Source organism: Calypte anna, chromosome 11, assembly GCF_003957555.1.
Source record: "Calypte anna isolate BGI_N300 chromosome 11, bCalAnn1_v1.p, whole genome shotgun sequence".
NCBI classification, from domain to species: domain Eukaryota; kingdom Metazoa; phylum Chordata; class Aves; order Apodiformes; family Trochilidae; genus Calypte; species Calypte anna.
Window position 1 is genome coordinate 15,572,097 of NC_044257.1, and position 14,661 is coordinate 15,586,757.

The following is a 14,661-nucleotide window of genomic DNA, read 5'->3' on the forward strand; positions in this document are numbered from 1 at the left end:
TACCTGTGCATATTTTATGGATTACATCTCTGATTTTAACCAAAGCTAAGACAGGAATTTTGTAAACAAAGGAGTCACCTCATTCTTCCTCATTCTTTATTTATGTGTAGACAGACAGTTAACATCCAACTGAGAAAAATCAGGTAATTGCATGTGCAGGTAGACAGTTTGGTTAATTTTAAGAAGAAAATACCATTTTTTCTTAAATGTCCTGGAGATACCCATGGTGTGTTCCCAACAGGATGTTTCAGGAGATACAAAGCAGATGTTTTTCAGTGGTGAAGCTGTGACATTGCTGATTTTTATATGGCAGTGGCCCTTTCCTCCTACCCTTTGTCTGTCTTGGCTATTTGAATATAAGCTCTTGGGACTGGCACGTGTCTCTTACCATATCTGGTTCCTGTTTTAATGGGGTTCTGTTGGACCACAGAGTCTTTTTTTGCTGCTGTAGTACAATTAGTGTGTATTATGAGCAGGCTATATTTTTTCTCCATCTGTTCAAGCACCTAGAATAAGACTGAATGACTTTGTTAAACATTTTTTGGAGTGGACATTATTAATAGTCAAGTAGAAGCTGCTTTTAAAAGTTTGTGAAATTTGTCAAGTGGAATCTTGACTTTTTAATCAAAATACTAAGGGTGCATATGGTTTTTCAATAAATAGAAATTTCTGTTTGACCTTCAATGAACAAAAAAAAAAAAAAAAGAAGAGGGATTATGTTTGGCCTTTAAAACAATCAGAAAAAAATTGCTCTTGGGTGACAGGATGATGAGTTTATTCCACAAGTCCTTGGGTTTCAACTCCATTGTGCTTCAACTGTCTCAAAGTGCTTCATGATCAGTGTTTTTATACATAGGGAAAACAAAGAGATGAATAAGTGTAGATCAGACTTTTTTTAGTCATGTCTGCTGCTGTTGGTTCATGCTCAGTTTGCAGTTCCTCTCAGTGTATGCATCTCTGGTTCTCTCTGGAGTGTCTTAGGTTGCACAGCAGGAGTCAGTTGCATGTCCTGATAGAATTAACTGAAGTGCTTTGCTCTTCATGATAAATCACTGGCAGAAAGGAAGTGTCTTTGCTTTGGGCACCAGGCTGCATCTTTTTTGATTTGGGTGGCTATTCATTTTCTTAATGGTCGAAAATCTCATTAAAAATCAGTGGAACTGCAGGAGAGTGACTGGCAGCAGAATATGGCCCAGGGTGTCTTGCTCCTCTTGCTACCCTTCAATCTTCCTGCAAACAAAATACCTATTGGGCATCCAGATGCCAATCAGTCCAAGTGTCTTGATTTCTTTGGCATGCATGCTTAGGATATTCTCCCAAATAGTCCCTTCTGACAACCTACTACTTTGCTTTTGCTTTAGAGGCTTTTAAGATTGAATTTGGAAGTAGAGAGTAAGTCTGGGAAACCTTGACTGCACTAAAATTTTCAGGATGACAGTGATCTTGCAAAATTACTATAGAAGCAGGGTTTTATGATCCATTTATGAAAAAAGGTTGGCAGTTCCCTCTTCCCTCTCATACCTGGGATTTACTATACAAACTTTTTGATGTCGAGCTCTTAAATTCAGGGATCACTTGAGATGATGATTGCAGAGGCATCTTGAAACACCTCATTTGTCTCCACTATAATACAAGCTGGAAGGAGGTTGAAAAGTAGAAAGTTAAGTGGCCTCTTAGTGGATAGATGAGCTATTGGTGTAAGCTAATGCAATTCTGCAGATTTTTTTTTTTTTCTGGCTGTGCAGTTCTTCATGTTGGGGATCTGTGTGTTGAGGTGTTCCTGGCAGATTGAGAAGATAGTTGCACGATGAGAGATTTCTTTGCTCTGGCTGTTCCAATGCCAGGCAGGGCTTTGGGTGTCAATGCCAGGGAGGTGTGAGTGTGTGCCTTTCTTGGGTGGACTGATGCTAGGACTACAGCTTGGGTGTTCTGTCATCTCAACAGCTTGCTTAATGTCTTGAAGAAGGTGGGAGGAGGGGACCAAAACTGTGAAAGGCCCAGTGATTCATTGACAAACAGCATTTAGTGTTGCAGCAGAGATTTCCATTTACTTTGATGTGTTGAAGGAGATCCATCTGTGTCCTTGTCTTACTGCTCAGTAGTCAAATGCCCATAGTTTGAGTACCTGTTGATGTCTTGTGGAGGATGAATCATGTTCAGTGCAGCAATTGTGTTCCTTACCCAACAGGAACATAGAACAGAGAGGTTTATTTGGATGTCTGGAGAAAGAGTGATGTTACAGAGGTTGTTCAGTCTTTGATTAAACCAGAAGAAAACCTATGCAGTAGCTGTAAACTACAACCTTTAGTAGATAGGTTGTTGGTAGCATGATTATGGGATTTAGAAAGGAGCTTCAGCTTATTGTTTCAGGTCCAGGAACCTGATACTTTTTATATGTTCCTTACAAAAGGAACAGAAGCTTCAGCTGTGTAGACAGGACCTGTAGTATTCCTGAGCCTTTTTGTTATGAAATGCAGCCAATTTTCTTTCCTGGTATATGGACGTCAGGAGCATTGAGGAAATACATTAGGCAAGAGTGAATTATTAGTTATTACTTTGTTTAGTTTTTCTTTCAACTCTTCATGTTTTTTTCAAATAATTTTAACTAAAAAACAGCCTGACATCCAGAGGCACAGAGCAGGCACTTCCTCCTCTCCCAGAGGAGCAAGTGGCTGGAGCTGAGTTATTGCACTGAAAATCCCAGCTGCATTGCAACCAAATAATGTGGACATTGAAGAAAAACTAAAAATTGAGTTGGCACAGAACTTTGTTTCTGAAGGTGAAAGTACAAACACTGTCAACATGTCTCATCTGACTGAGAACACATTTTCTAAGGTTAGATAATTCATCTTTTGTGATTGCTGTGAATAAAACAGGAAATAAAGCTGAAAAAGCTTGAAATTAGGTGTGCTGGACCAGGCATGCACTTTGGTATTAAATATTGACTTACCCCTTCTAGGGAACCACTTTGCCTTTGGAGCCTGAGATCTTCCTGAAGACTGTAACATTGTCTTGCTCTTGTTTTTATGGTGAAAAAAAATTACTGGCATTGAGAAATGTAGCTAATGGCTTCTCTCCTAACATTAACATATGCTTCTTTTGGTGACTGTAAGTCATTTCAAAGGTCCCCAGTGTCTTAGGTTGACTAATGTACTTTAAATCTGGTGAAATCAAATCTGTCGTGAGAGCTGAGTGTGTATAAAGCTGCTCCCTCATGGATATGGAAGACATAGGAAAGTCCTGAGCCTTCCTTGGTGCTTGCCCAAATACAGGACCAGTTCAGTGTGTTGCTTTAAACCTTTGTACTTGGTGAGTGGGTTGGTTTGGTTCAAATCTGGGGTGAGTCAGGATTGAGGCAGCACTAACTATGCATTACCTGTGTATTGTGCAGGCTTTATGCATTTATGGGGTTATGATATGGCCTGGGTGGATTTAAAGGGAAAGGATGAAGGTGATGAGACAAAAAATTTAAGCCAAGCAGCTTAAAGTTAGAGGTTGGACCTCTGGAGGTGTGCTCCAGCTGAGAAAGGAAGTCTCTGAGTTGGTGTGGTTGTGACTGGAGCTTTTTGACTCCTCTTGAGGGGATGGAGTCCACTGTGCAGCTTCTTAACATGAGGTGAAGATTGCCTTCTGGGGTAGCCCACAGCAAGTGAGGCCTATGCCATTGTATTTTCCCTTCTGAATGCCATCTAAGAACAAAGGAAATATTTAAATTTGGTGGATAATGTGTTTCCTAATGTCTCTTTGTTTATCCTGCCCACTTTAACTGAGATAAAGATGCAGTACTGTGTTACATTATCTAGGTTTAACGTCAAGGATTTGTGAGGTTGTGTCTCTTTACTTGTTGGACTTTCTTAGCAGAGATAGGAGGAAAAAAACCCCAACCCTGTGCATCTTCTTGCTTGTACAGACTGTACCTGGAAATCTTTTGAGAGCTGCTGTCTTGAGACCCTTGTGTCTGATCTAAGACTCTTGCTGTGCTCAGATTTCATGTTACCCCATATTTTTTTTTTCTTTCTCTTGCATTTGTAAGAAAAGCCTGTACAAACAATGCTCTGCTGTTTCCAAACACTGAAGTTTTCCCCTTTGCTTCCTGTTTTTGTAGTGTGTTTGTGAAAAGACCTGATCTTCTTTGCACTAGAGTTAACAGCAGTGTAAATGCACTCAGCATTAGCTCCTCTGTGTTCAGCACATAGGAACCTGAGTTTCTCTTCAACAAGCATTATTACCCCTTATTTATGGTAAGACTAGATAAAAAAGGGCTTGTGCATATAAAAATGAAAGCTCAGGCAGTGTTAAATCATGCAGTCATGAGCTTGTTATTTCCCCTCCCCCCGAGCATTCGAGCCAGTTAGTAACCTAGTGATCTATACGTGAGGTTTTAATTGGATATATGCCCAGAGTGCAGATTAATATGGAAAAGCTATGAAAGCATGGGTTCACAAACTTTATTTGACCACATGAGCACCTTCTGCACAATCCCATGTGGAATGTGTGAGAGATTCTCAAAACAAAGAAATACCTGCATCTATTTGGGCAGATCTGCATGTAAACCACAGGATACAAGGGTGATGTCTGCCTAAAAGTCAGTAGTGTTGATTAAACAGAGCTTCCTCAGCCTAATATTCACTTCATGCTTCTTGGGAGTGCTTTCAGTGGGGCAGAGGTGTATCTGTGGCTTATGTGTATTTTACTCATCATCTTAGGTTTTAGTTTTGAAATTGCTGAAGTTCTCTTTTTACAATATGATATAATCTTGGCTGCCTTTGGAGGTAAGGGGGAGGAGGGGTAAATCTCCCTGTAGTGAAATGAAAACAAGCAGATGTCTTGACTGCAGCTGGCTAGAGATGAATCATTTCATATGAACTTGCCTGGAGAACATGATAGGTTCATTCCTCTATGAACCTATACTCCAGAGGGAAGGGAGAATCCCCATTAGTCAATGACACTCTCCTGGCCTAAAATTCCAGTGTGTCTTGTTTGCAAATCACACGAAGCACAGACATGTTCTGTATTCAGCAGAGGCTTTCTCAAGTTTGAAAACACTTGTAACATGGATTTTGTTCCTCTTCTGGGATTTTTTTTTTTTACTAAATGAAAATTACAGTATCCCTGAAGATGTGAAAACAGCAACAGTCGCACTCCTGTGTCCCCCAAACTAGTTTAATAATGATAAAATCTCTTCTAAATTGACATACTATTGTAATAAAGAGGTTGTCAGCTTAGGAGAGCCCTGGTGCAGTTATAGCTGACCTTCCTAAGATATATCACCCATATCAAAATACTCTTCTTATCCTTTTTGTTTCCCTGTGACTTTCTGGAAAGGGCTCACCTATTCAGACATGAGACTGGTGGCACTGGATCTCACTGTGGGATGGTGCTGAACTTGTTTGCACATCTGGGTCCCAGAGTGATCTGCTGATGTTGGCTTCTTCAGCCTTTGCTGTCCTAATTTCCTCTTGCAGCTTTGGGTTCTGTGCCAGAATAGCTTTACAGTTGATTTTTAAGATAGCTCAGCATTGGAGATGTGCTGCTTGCAAGCCTCCTGAAGTTCAGGCTAACTTGTTTTTTTTCTTAATCTACTTGCTGTTTTCTTCATGGTTTTATGGCACATCCTCCAGTTGTTCCCTGGAGATGGGGGGATGGAAGTGTTATCTCCTGTAACATAAACCCTGAGCAACAGGAAGAGTGGAGAGCTGATGGTAACTTTGCTTGAATAGTTGTAGAAAGTAACACACTCCTGATTAAAGTTGTGTGCAAGTAGTTGCAGCACTTGATTCCAGCACTAAAGAAGACAGGGAATAGTCCTTAGCTCTCTGCCTGCAGCAGGAATATGGGAATTGAAGCAAGTCAGTCTTGGGGACATGGCAGTGGGAATGAGGCATTGCTGGGGTTGCAGGTAATTCCCTGGAAGTCTTCGTTGTGCAGAAGGCATTAATTGAGGAGATGCATGAGCTGCTTAATGTCACATCATTTCCTCATCAGAGAGCTGGAAGTCTCATCTATCTGTATAGCTAAAAACAGAAGCTTTCTGGTTTTCATTAGGTTTCAACCTTTGAGAAAGAGGTTTTATGTATTGTCCAGCATATTGTCCTGCATTGAACCTCTTGCTGTGTAGCTTGGATTTTTGGCTCCCATCGTGTCAGCTGTGGGAGCAGAGGCAGCAGTGTGAGGATGGACATTTCAGTGGAGATGAGGAGAGAGCTGTTTCTGCTGTTTTTTTCAGTAAAGTGCAGCAGAGAAGGAATGGATGCTTCCTCCTGGTAACTGATCACCATCTGTGATGGCTGCCCTGGTCTCAGCACTGCCAGATCTTTACATTTGAGTGGCAGGATGTGGCAGAGAGCTGGAAACACAGCATGATACTGGGTGGTTTTTGCCTGTTCCGGAGGGGATTGGAGTGTACCACACACTCCTGTAGATGGTAGGGAGTTCCCAGAATCTGATGCATTGTGTAGGCAGCAGAAAATCCATAGTGCAGCCCACCACTGGCAGATTAAACTGGAGAAGAGTGTGTGCTGCACTTGCAGAAATCAGTCTTGCCATGTGAGATATCTCATTTTTCAGAACCAGGTGTACTCTTAATTCTGGTTTTCCCAAAGTGCCTGTATTTCGGACTGTCTTGCCGGTAGCAAATACAGGTGAGAGGCAGTACTGAATGAGCCCTGTGGCATTTGCTTTAGTTTGTCACATGGGCTCTAAAGACACTATTTCAGCCAGAGTTTTTATCTCTGTATTAGTTTTTATGTCAGTGGAGGTGTTGCACAGAAAAATAGTTACTTGTATGAAAAAAGAAAAGGAGGGGTGCCCTTTTAAAACTTTTTTTTACTTTTTTTTTTTTAACTAAAAATTATTCAAAATCAAGATTCCTGAATCTTGGTTGAATGTCCGAAGTGTATAACATTTCTGAAGGTGGTTGTGTCTTACAGCTTTTTATCTTGACCAATTAGAGCTGGTTAGTGAAAGGAGATGCCTTTTCCTGTGGTTTTATGTGTCACCAGCATCCTGAGTTTTTGGAGAATCAATGAGACCCCAGGGCTGGATCTGGGCACCTTTGGTCTTTTTAGCATTTAATTCCCCCAGGAGGTCGTGGTAGTTTCAGTTGCACGACCATGAGCAGCCATCATGTGCTAGCTGTGCTCTCTGTGGCAAGCTAGTTGAGTGATGGGGAGTACCTTTTAGATCCACTAATAACCTGAATTTTCCTTCATCTTTGCCTTTGGGAACATTTCAGTACTTTGCCTGGCAGAGTATCACGACTCAGAATCGTGTGCAGAAAAATGTCTGAAGCACATTAAACAGAATGACTTGAGAGTACAAGATCAAGTCACAACACTGTTGAGATGAAACTCATTGAGTTGATGGGGTGCAGTCTATATGTGACTGGGAAACCTGCAGTGATGCCAGGATAAAAAATTGCCCACAGTAGACAAAGTTGCACTTAAGTTTCTGTGACTTCAAAAATCACAGGAATGAAGAGATTATTTTTTTTTAATTATTTCTGTGGTCACAAACTATTGCAAATACTTCTTAGCAGAGCCTCCAACAGGCTGAATCTCAAAAAATAAAGGTGGTGAGAATGGGAGAGAGGAAAAAAAAAAGAAAAGAAAACTATTCTTTCTGGCATTATATTTGTGGCTTGGCACATCTAGATCCTAGGAGTCCATTCCATTGTTTTTATTCATAACATCTTTCTCTCTTGTTGAGAATCACTATGAGTGATCTGGCATCTGTACCATACTAGTAAAAACAATCTTAACTACTTATAATTAATGAATTGTGTAAGCTGGCAGTCACTGACTGAGGGGTTGGAAGAACAAATAGAAGGACAATGTAAATTCTGGATTAACAATTGTGTATCAGTGAAGGAGCTGCTTTATTTGTCTGGTGCTGGATTGCTTTAGTGTGTGGACTTTTAATGCAGTGTCTTAAGAAAGTGCTTCAGTTGCTTGAACTGAACCCTATCTCTTGGCTAAAAAAATAGTGTAAGTTTATGTCATTTTTGGTTATGTTATAAAATCATTGTGAAGAGAAAATGCTGTCTTGTTTGCCTTGTGTATCTGTCTGGTTTTACTAGGTGGGAAAAATAAACCATTCATTGACCTGAAGTATTTATATGGAAATAACATTCCTGTGCTCTGTTGAGCTGCCCCTTTTATTATTTTTATTATTTTTTTTTAAAATTAAGATAGCTTAGTGCAAAAACAAAAGAGCCAAATTGAGATCCAGCAAGTGAAAGAATGATGGCTTTCAAATGGTGGCACTTGGTTTTGAATTTTGTTATTCTTGATGGAGAAAAACTATTCCATCAACTGTTTCTTATCAACAGCTAATCTGTGGCAACATCTTTTAAAAAACCCCAACGAAACAACAAACCAACACCAAAACAAGCTGCCTGTACTCATTTCTCAACAGAGGACTTTTTTGGGTACACTTTCTTAGTTTAGATTCATGGTCCATCTTTTGGTTGTCTTTAGGATGTACTCCCTTGACTTTAATTTTTTTTTTTCCTTGAGTATGCCTCCCCACATGGAAATCTTACCAAATAAAATATGGAAAGAGGACTGCTTACAGGAGAGCTGATGTTCTGGGCACTGTGTCTGAGATAACAGTACATATTAAAGGCAGATGAAGATAAAACAGCCTCAGGAACAATAGGGAGGCTTTAAGAAGCTGTTTAATTTGTGCAAAGCTGCTACTTTTTTTTTTTTTTTCTTTTTTTTTTTTGGTTGTCATAGAAATGTGCCAGCCCGTGTCTCTCACAGATGAGCTCACTAAATGAATGGCTGTGCAGGATGTCTGGTTTCAATGAAGATGTTTATACTTGAAGAACACAGATGGACTTAAACCACAGCCCAGAATCTAAACACCCCTGAGCTCCTGGGGGAGGGGAGCGATAGGAAATGAAATCTGGATTTTATAGCTCAGGCCTGCATCTGTCCTCCTTGATTTGGCTTTCTGAGCTATTATGGGAAAGTAGGAGAGGAATACTGTCTGCAGTAAAGGGGGTTTGTTTATTGTTGAAGTTCAGGGGGGAGGATGATTTTTTTCTTTGGCCCAGCTCCATTGGGTTGGAAGAACTTCCCTGCCTAGATATCTTTGCAGGACCATCACTGCTGAATTTAATGATTTGCAGAGATGTTACTCTACTGTGCAGTCTTTAGCAGGTAATTTTTCTGTCATTTCAGTACTTCTGTTACCCTTTGTCTTTCGAGGGAAAATATTTTGAATGAGAGCTGACAATCTGATCTCCCACGCTGCCTGTGAAACGCTGTGTTAGAGGTTTATTAGAAGTTTGTGCTTAATTTTTCCTGCTGTAAATGACTGCAAATGGTAGAAGCAGCATCAAACCTGGTGCAAGAACAAAGAATTTGCTCACGACACAACCAATAATCTTCACTGAGGTGTGTCAGTCAGTGTTGAACAGATGTAGTGCAGTCAACAAACACTGTGTACTGTGAACAGGGCGGTGTTCAGCACAGGCAAAAAATGTCCTTTGCAGGATTTAGTCTCTGGATTGTTTGCTTCTGAGCATAATTCTGTGAATTATTTTTACTTCCAAGCAGCCCGTTATTTTTTTACTTTCCTCCACATTTGGCCCAGTCCGAATGCCTCAAAGGAGCTTAGGTGTAAAATGACAATAGCTGTGGTATCTCCAGGGTTTTCAGGTATCCGAAGGATTTGTTTATCTGGCTGTCTTGCTTTCCTTGGTTTTCTATTCCTGGAGCTGGGCTGCCGGAAATGATGCATGTTGCTGAATGCAGAATGGACCTTGCTGTGCCAAGGCATGTACTGGGAAGAATGGGATACTCTGTCCTATTAATTGGTATAAATAATCAACAATATGGAATAAATGAGATACTGGCTGGTTGGTTTGGTTTGTTTTTTTTTTTTGGTTTTAAGTATTCCCAACAAGTGGAAGAGCAGAAGGTAGCATCTTTTAAAATTAGATCAATCCTTACCAGAAGTGTCACTGTTGGAGAATACTTGAAGGACTTTACACTCTTACCTGTTGGAGTGTATTGGAGCCTCGACTTAGGTAATGGTGTTGAGTTCTGTCGTGCACTCTTCTCTTGATATCCTGTTTTTGCTTGTTACTAGCTCTCAAGTGTCCTCTTTGAACTTGTATTGGAAGGTAGTTTGGGTTAGAATTCTCTTGCCTTTTAATGATAAATATTTAAGGCAAGATGAATGCTTCACATGCAACAAGCTTTGTGAAGTGCAGTTTCTGCACAAAGAAATAAGTATTTTGATTGCCTGACTTGTGTTGTGAGATCTTAAAAGATCCCAGCACTCTGTTAGGCTTTGCTCTATCAATCCATCCTTATCAGGAAAAAAAGGGACTCATTCACTGCAGTCAGAGGAGGTGCAACCTCAATGTGTTGTGGATCTTAGCACTTTGCTGGCATCAGCTGTCATGCTGTTTATTTTAAGGGTTAATCAATTAGGCATCATCAACTGGATTTTTTGAGACAGAACATAGATGCTTGGGTTTTTTGTTTTTTGTTTTTTTTTTTGATAGAGCTCTCTAAGTAATTTGTCCTGTATTTATTCCAGTTTTGTAATAAATGCCAAACACTGACAGTAGCTTTTTAATTTCCCTGATGCATCTCTGCTTCATTCATTTTTCTAAGGGCCTTCCCAGAAAGGGAGTGTACAGCTCGTTACTTTGTATTTAAGGAACTATAAAGTGATCAGCATGACTGCTGCCAAATGTGTGAAATTAAGATGGGAAGGATTAGATGACCATTTAAAATAATTTTTTCAGTTATATCCTAGAACTCAAAAGACAATATATGAAAAGGTGGGGGGTTTTTTGGTTTTTTTTTGTCATGCCACTGTTTTCATTATGCCATGGGCAGGCTAAACCAGTGTGTTAGAGCAGGAATACTAAATGAGCAGAGAGGCTGTGTTTTTGTGGGACACATTTGCTGTCCTATTGCCTGAGAAGTTTGCAGTGATGTGATAATATTGAAAACTGACACTTTCACTGTGGGAGCATTGATGCAGTGCTATTGGAAATTGCCACTTTCTCTCTTGGAGTTTTCACTTTTCATCTGAGTTCATTAAAATCATTGTGTTTTTATTCTTGGAATTGGCTTAAATTGCCCTTCCTGGGGGAGGGGAGGCTTTGAGTTTTTTGTTGGCTTTATTTTATTTTATTTTACTTTTAATTTGAAACACAGTTTTAACATTTGGATTGTTTGAAACAAAAACAAGAGAAGTCCCAACATGGGCAGAGAATATTTTGAAAGGACTTTATGGCTTTAAGTCTCTAACACAGTCCAGATGTCTCCTATCTCTGCTCTTTCTGTAGCATTTTCTGGCACCGTGTCGTTGGATTTTGAACTTGGTCCAAGCTGTGTGCCAAGTCCTGAAATAAAGTAAATCAGTGAGTTGTTCTTGGACGTTTCTCCTTAATCCAAACGAACCCAAATCAAACTTTAGCTCTGACCTCAGGACTGCACATTAAAATATTTTCCTTTGCCTCCTCAGTTTCAAAGTAGCAAAAGCAGGAGATTACCACTTTGCAGTATTTAAACAGAGTCTTGTGCGACATCCGTGCAGCTGCCTTACTGGGGACCCAGTGCCTGTGAAAACACCAGTCTTGTTTGCCAGCTCTCTGATTCTTCATCTTAATTCCTATTGTTGGGTCAGGATGCACATTACAACCACAGTGGGAAAGGATTTATTTGGAGGCGTGTGTCGTGTCAACAATTAGATAGTAACCAAAGGAAATATTCTGTAGTGCTCTTTTGCAAATGTGTCTGCCTAGATGTCTCAGAAACTAGCCATAGGAAAAGCCTGGTATCCCCCAAAGCATCAAACTTAAGTTCTAAAGTACACTGGGTGTTTTTTCTCTCCCCTTATGCATGTCTCCCTTGTATTTAAACCATTGGAGTTGGCCTAACATGCAAATAAATGGAGACTGAATGGGCCACCTATTGTTGCTTAACATTGTAGTGACAGCACAGCAGCTTGTGTGGGGAAAAAAGTCCTGGGAAGGTAATGTTATTTGTAAAAACAGTTTAGTTGCTGGAATGAAGGAGTCATAATAGTGAGGGACACAAGTTCTTTGCAGAACATCAGCGAGTTTGAGATGTGCTGGTTTTAATTCCTAGTGTTTAACTTCTGTTTGACCAGGCTCAGGTAAATTTAATCAAACCACATCCAACCCTTTGTTAGGTCTTTCAGCTTTCACTGACATGGATGTGAAGCTTTCCTTTGGCTTAGCAGACTTTATACTACGTCTTCAAATGTGTGAGATGTACCAGGTGTTTTGGTGTAGCTGCTGATCCTTGGTTCAGACAGTGGTCAAACCAGGTAGGATTCAGGAGGCTGGATACATCTCAGACAATTCTTTCTTACAGAGGGGAACAAAAGTTTCTAGCATGCTCAGTTGATGTTTGTGGGATTCCTGCAATTGTTTGTCATATTTGGCTGTTCAGGGGATGCTAATATAAAGCTTTACTGCAGAGTAAAAGAAAGCTGGTTTTTTAACAAGGTAGTAGTGATGACCTTGTTTGATAAAAGCATGGCTTGGAAGGTTTACTTGTAGGGTTACTTTATTTTCATTAAGCAGGTTTGTTCCCTCTGGTCTTCAAGCCAGTGTGTATCTTTCTGGATGGATTCTGTATAAACACAAAATGGCCTTTGGGGCCAGAGAGCATAAAAATTACCTTTAAGAAGTAGCTGGAACTGCAACATGCATAAAAATAATTAATGATTTTCATGATGAATTCTCTAACTTGAGGTAAGTGTTCAGCAGCACATTCACATGCTGTGTGATGGCAGTCGGACATGCAGTGAAGTTGTTGTGCAATGGTGAATACCTGGGACAGCAGTAAATGAGTTTTTCTACAGTAAAAATGCCATGAAAAAGGAAAAATTTCAGCCCTTGTATGTCTTGCAATTCTTTCATCACTTCCTGTGAGGTGCTGTGTTTGGTGCTTATCTCTTGGATGTTCAGAACTGTTTTGCTTTCTTTGTGGAACACGAGGCACGGACTGATCAGTCACCCAAAGCTCCCTGTGCTTGTTCACTGAGCAGGGATTTTTCCCCTGAGTATGGACCTCATGTGAACTCCATGTCAGAACCTCTCTGCTCTGTCTGTTGGCTCCTTGCACAGGGGCTGGACCTGGTTGTTCTGAAGAGTGACCTTTCCATCAGGGCTGACCCGCTGAGTGAGCTCACTGGCATGGGATCAGAAAACTGATTCCTGACTCAGTCTGGTCCTCTGCTCCTGGTAAATTGTTGTATCACATTGTAATCTGCATGATTTACCCCACATCAGAAATTACTTGAATATGTGAAACTAAGTTGTCTTCTTTGTCACATCAGGAAGGACGTAAAGGTAAAGATGGATTTTGTGCTCTGCCCTGGAGGAACTGGGAACCAGCCTGCCAGAACAAGGAGGTACAAATTAGAGTCACTGGAGGTTTTCTTTCCTTTGGTGTGCTGCTCAAAGCTTCTTGCTGGAAACAGCTCAGCAGAGATGCTGGGGGAAAGGCTGCAGCAGGCACAACCTTCGTATGTGTGTTTGCAGATAGATAAAAACTGCTCAGGAGATCTTATGGGCTTCGGAAAAGGGATGGTTGGAGATAAAGCTCTCTCAGGGGACAGTGATAAAAGAACTGAGGCTGAAAATGAAAGAGCTGCTGGGTGATAAGAAGAAGCTTCTGTGTTTTGAGAGCTGGACTTCAGCTAGATAAAAATCTTAAAAGCCCTGTGCAGATCAGCGGAATAATGGCCTTGCCCAGGTTTCACTTAATTTTCCTTCTGCCACCCAGGCTGTAGGAAGCAGTTTTCATGCTTCCCTGGCAGCAAGATTTTTGAATGTGGGAAACCTGATAGTGTGTCTGCTTAACTACCAGACTTTGGCCTGCTGCCCTTTCTGGTTTCCTTACGGAGTAAGCGCAGTGATGGGAAGAATGTGCTTCTTACACTCGCAGTCATCTCGGTGATAGTAAACTGTAACACTGATACCCTGAGGAGCCTTCCTCTGCCTGCAGAGCCACTGCTGTGCAATGAAGGGGTCACCAACAGGGTAACAACAAGTCTGCTTTAGGTTTGGTGTGCAACAGAGAAACTAAAAGTTGGGGGGGGTTGGTCAGATATTTTTTTTTTCCTTTTTTTTCTTTTTCTCCCTTTTTTGAGGTGGTGTAGATGTTTGTTCTTAACTGTTAGCTTCATAGAATTTGTTTGGGTGCTTTAAAAAGCTAACTTGAAGTGGAAGTGTATTAAAAAGAGACATACAAATTTTGAAGGACCCCTTACAATTTTACATTTGTAAAATGGCTTTAGTATCAGTTTGCATGATGTTCAGGTCAACGGAAGGGAATTTAAATATTGTAAGTACAAACATTTGTCTGCTGGGAAGCCCCAGTCTGAACATGCCACCCATTGCCTACAGAATGGAGCTGGTAAAGCCTGCCAAACAAAAGCTAAGTATTTTGAATTATAGAAATATTAACTGAAAATATTAAGGTGATCAGTTTGTACTGGAGACAAAAGAATCTTCTGAAGTGATGATAAAATTGTTTTATTTTATTTTTGGGTTATGTTGTTTGGTTTTATTTGGCAGATCTATTAATGTTTAGAAAATCAGCAAGCTGGAGATGTGGGCTAATTTCAGACTTCACTTTCTGGCAGTACCAAGTG

General features: G+C 40.5%; 1 protein-coding gene across 8 annotated transcripts in view; it reads left to right on the forward strand.

Moving 5' to 3' along the window:
• CMIP (c-Maf inducing protein) overlaps positions 1-14,661 on the forward strand; it is a 129,452-nt gene that overhangs the window by 9,764 nt on the left and 105,027 nt on the right. For 4 of the 8 annotated variants that reach the window (XM_030457638.1, XM_030457640.1, XM_030457639.1 and 1 more), the window contains exon 2: positions 13,342-13,416. The exons of the other annotated variants lie outside the window; for them this stretch is intronic. In XM_030457638.1, the coding sequence (XP_030313498.1) occupies positions 13,342-13,416 (75 nt within the window). The remainder of the gene's footprint in view (positions 1-13,341; positions 13,417-14,661) is intronic. 8 annotated transcript variants of the gene reach the window in all.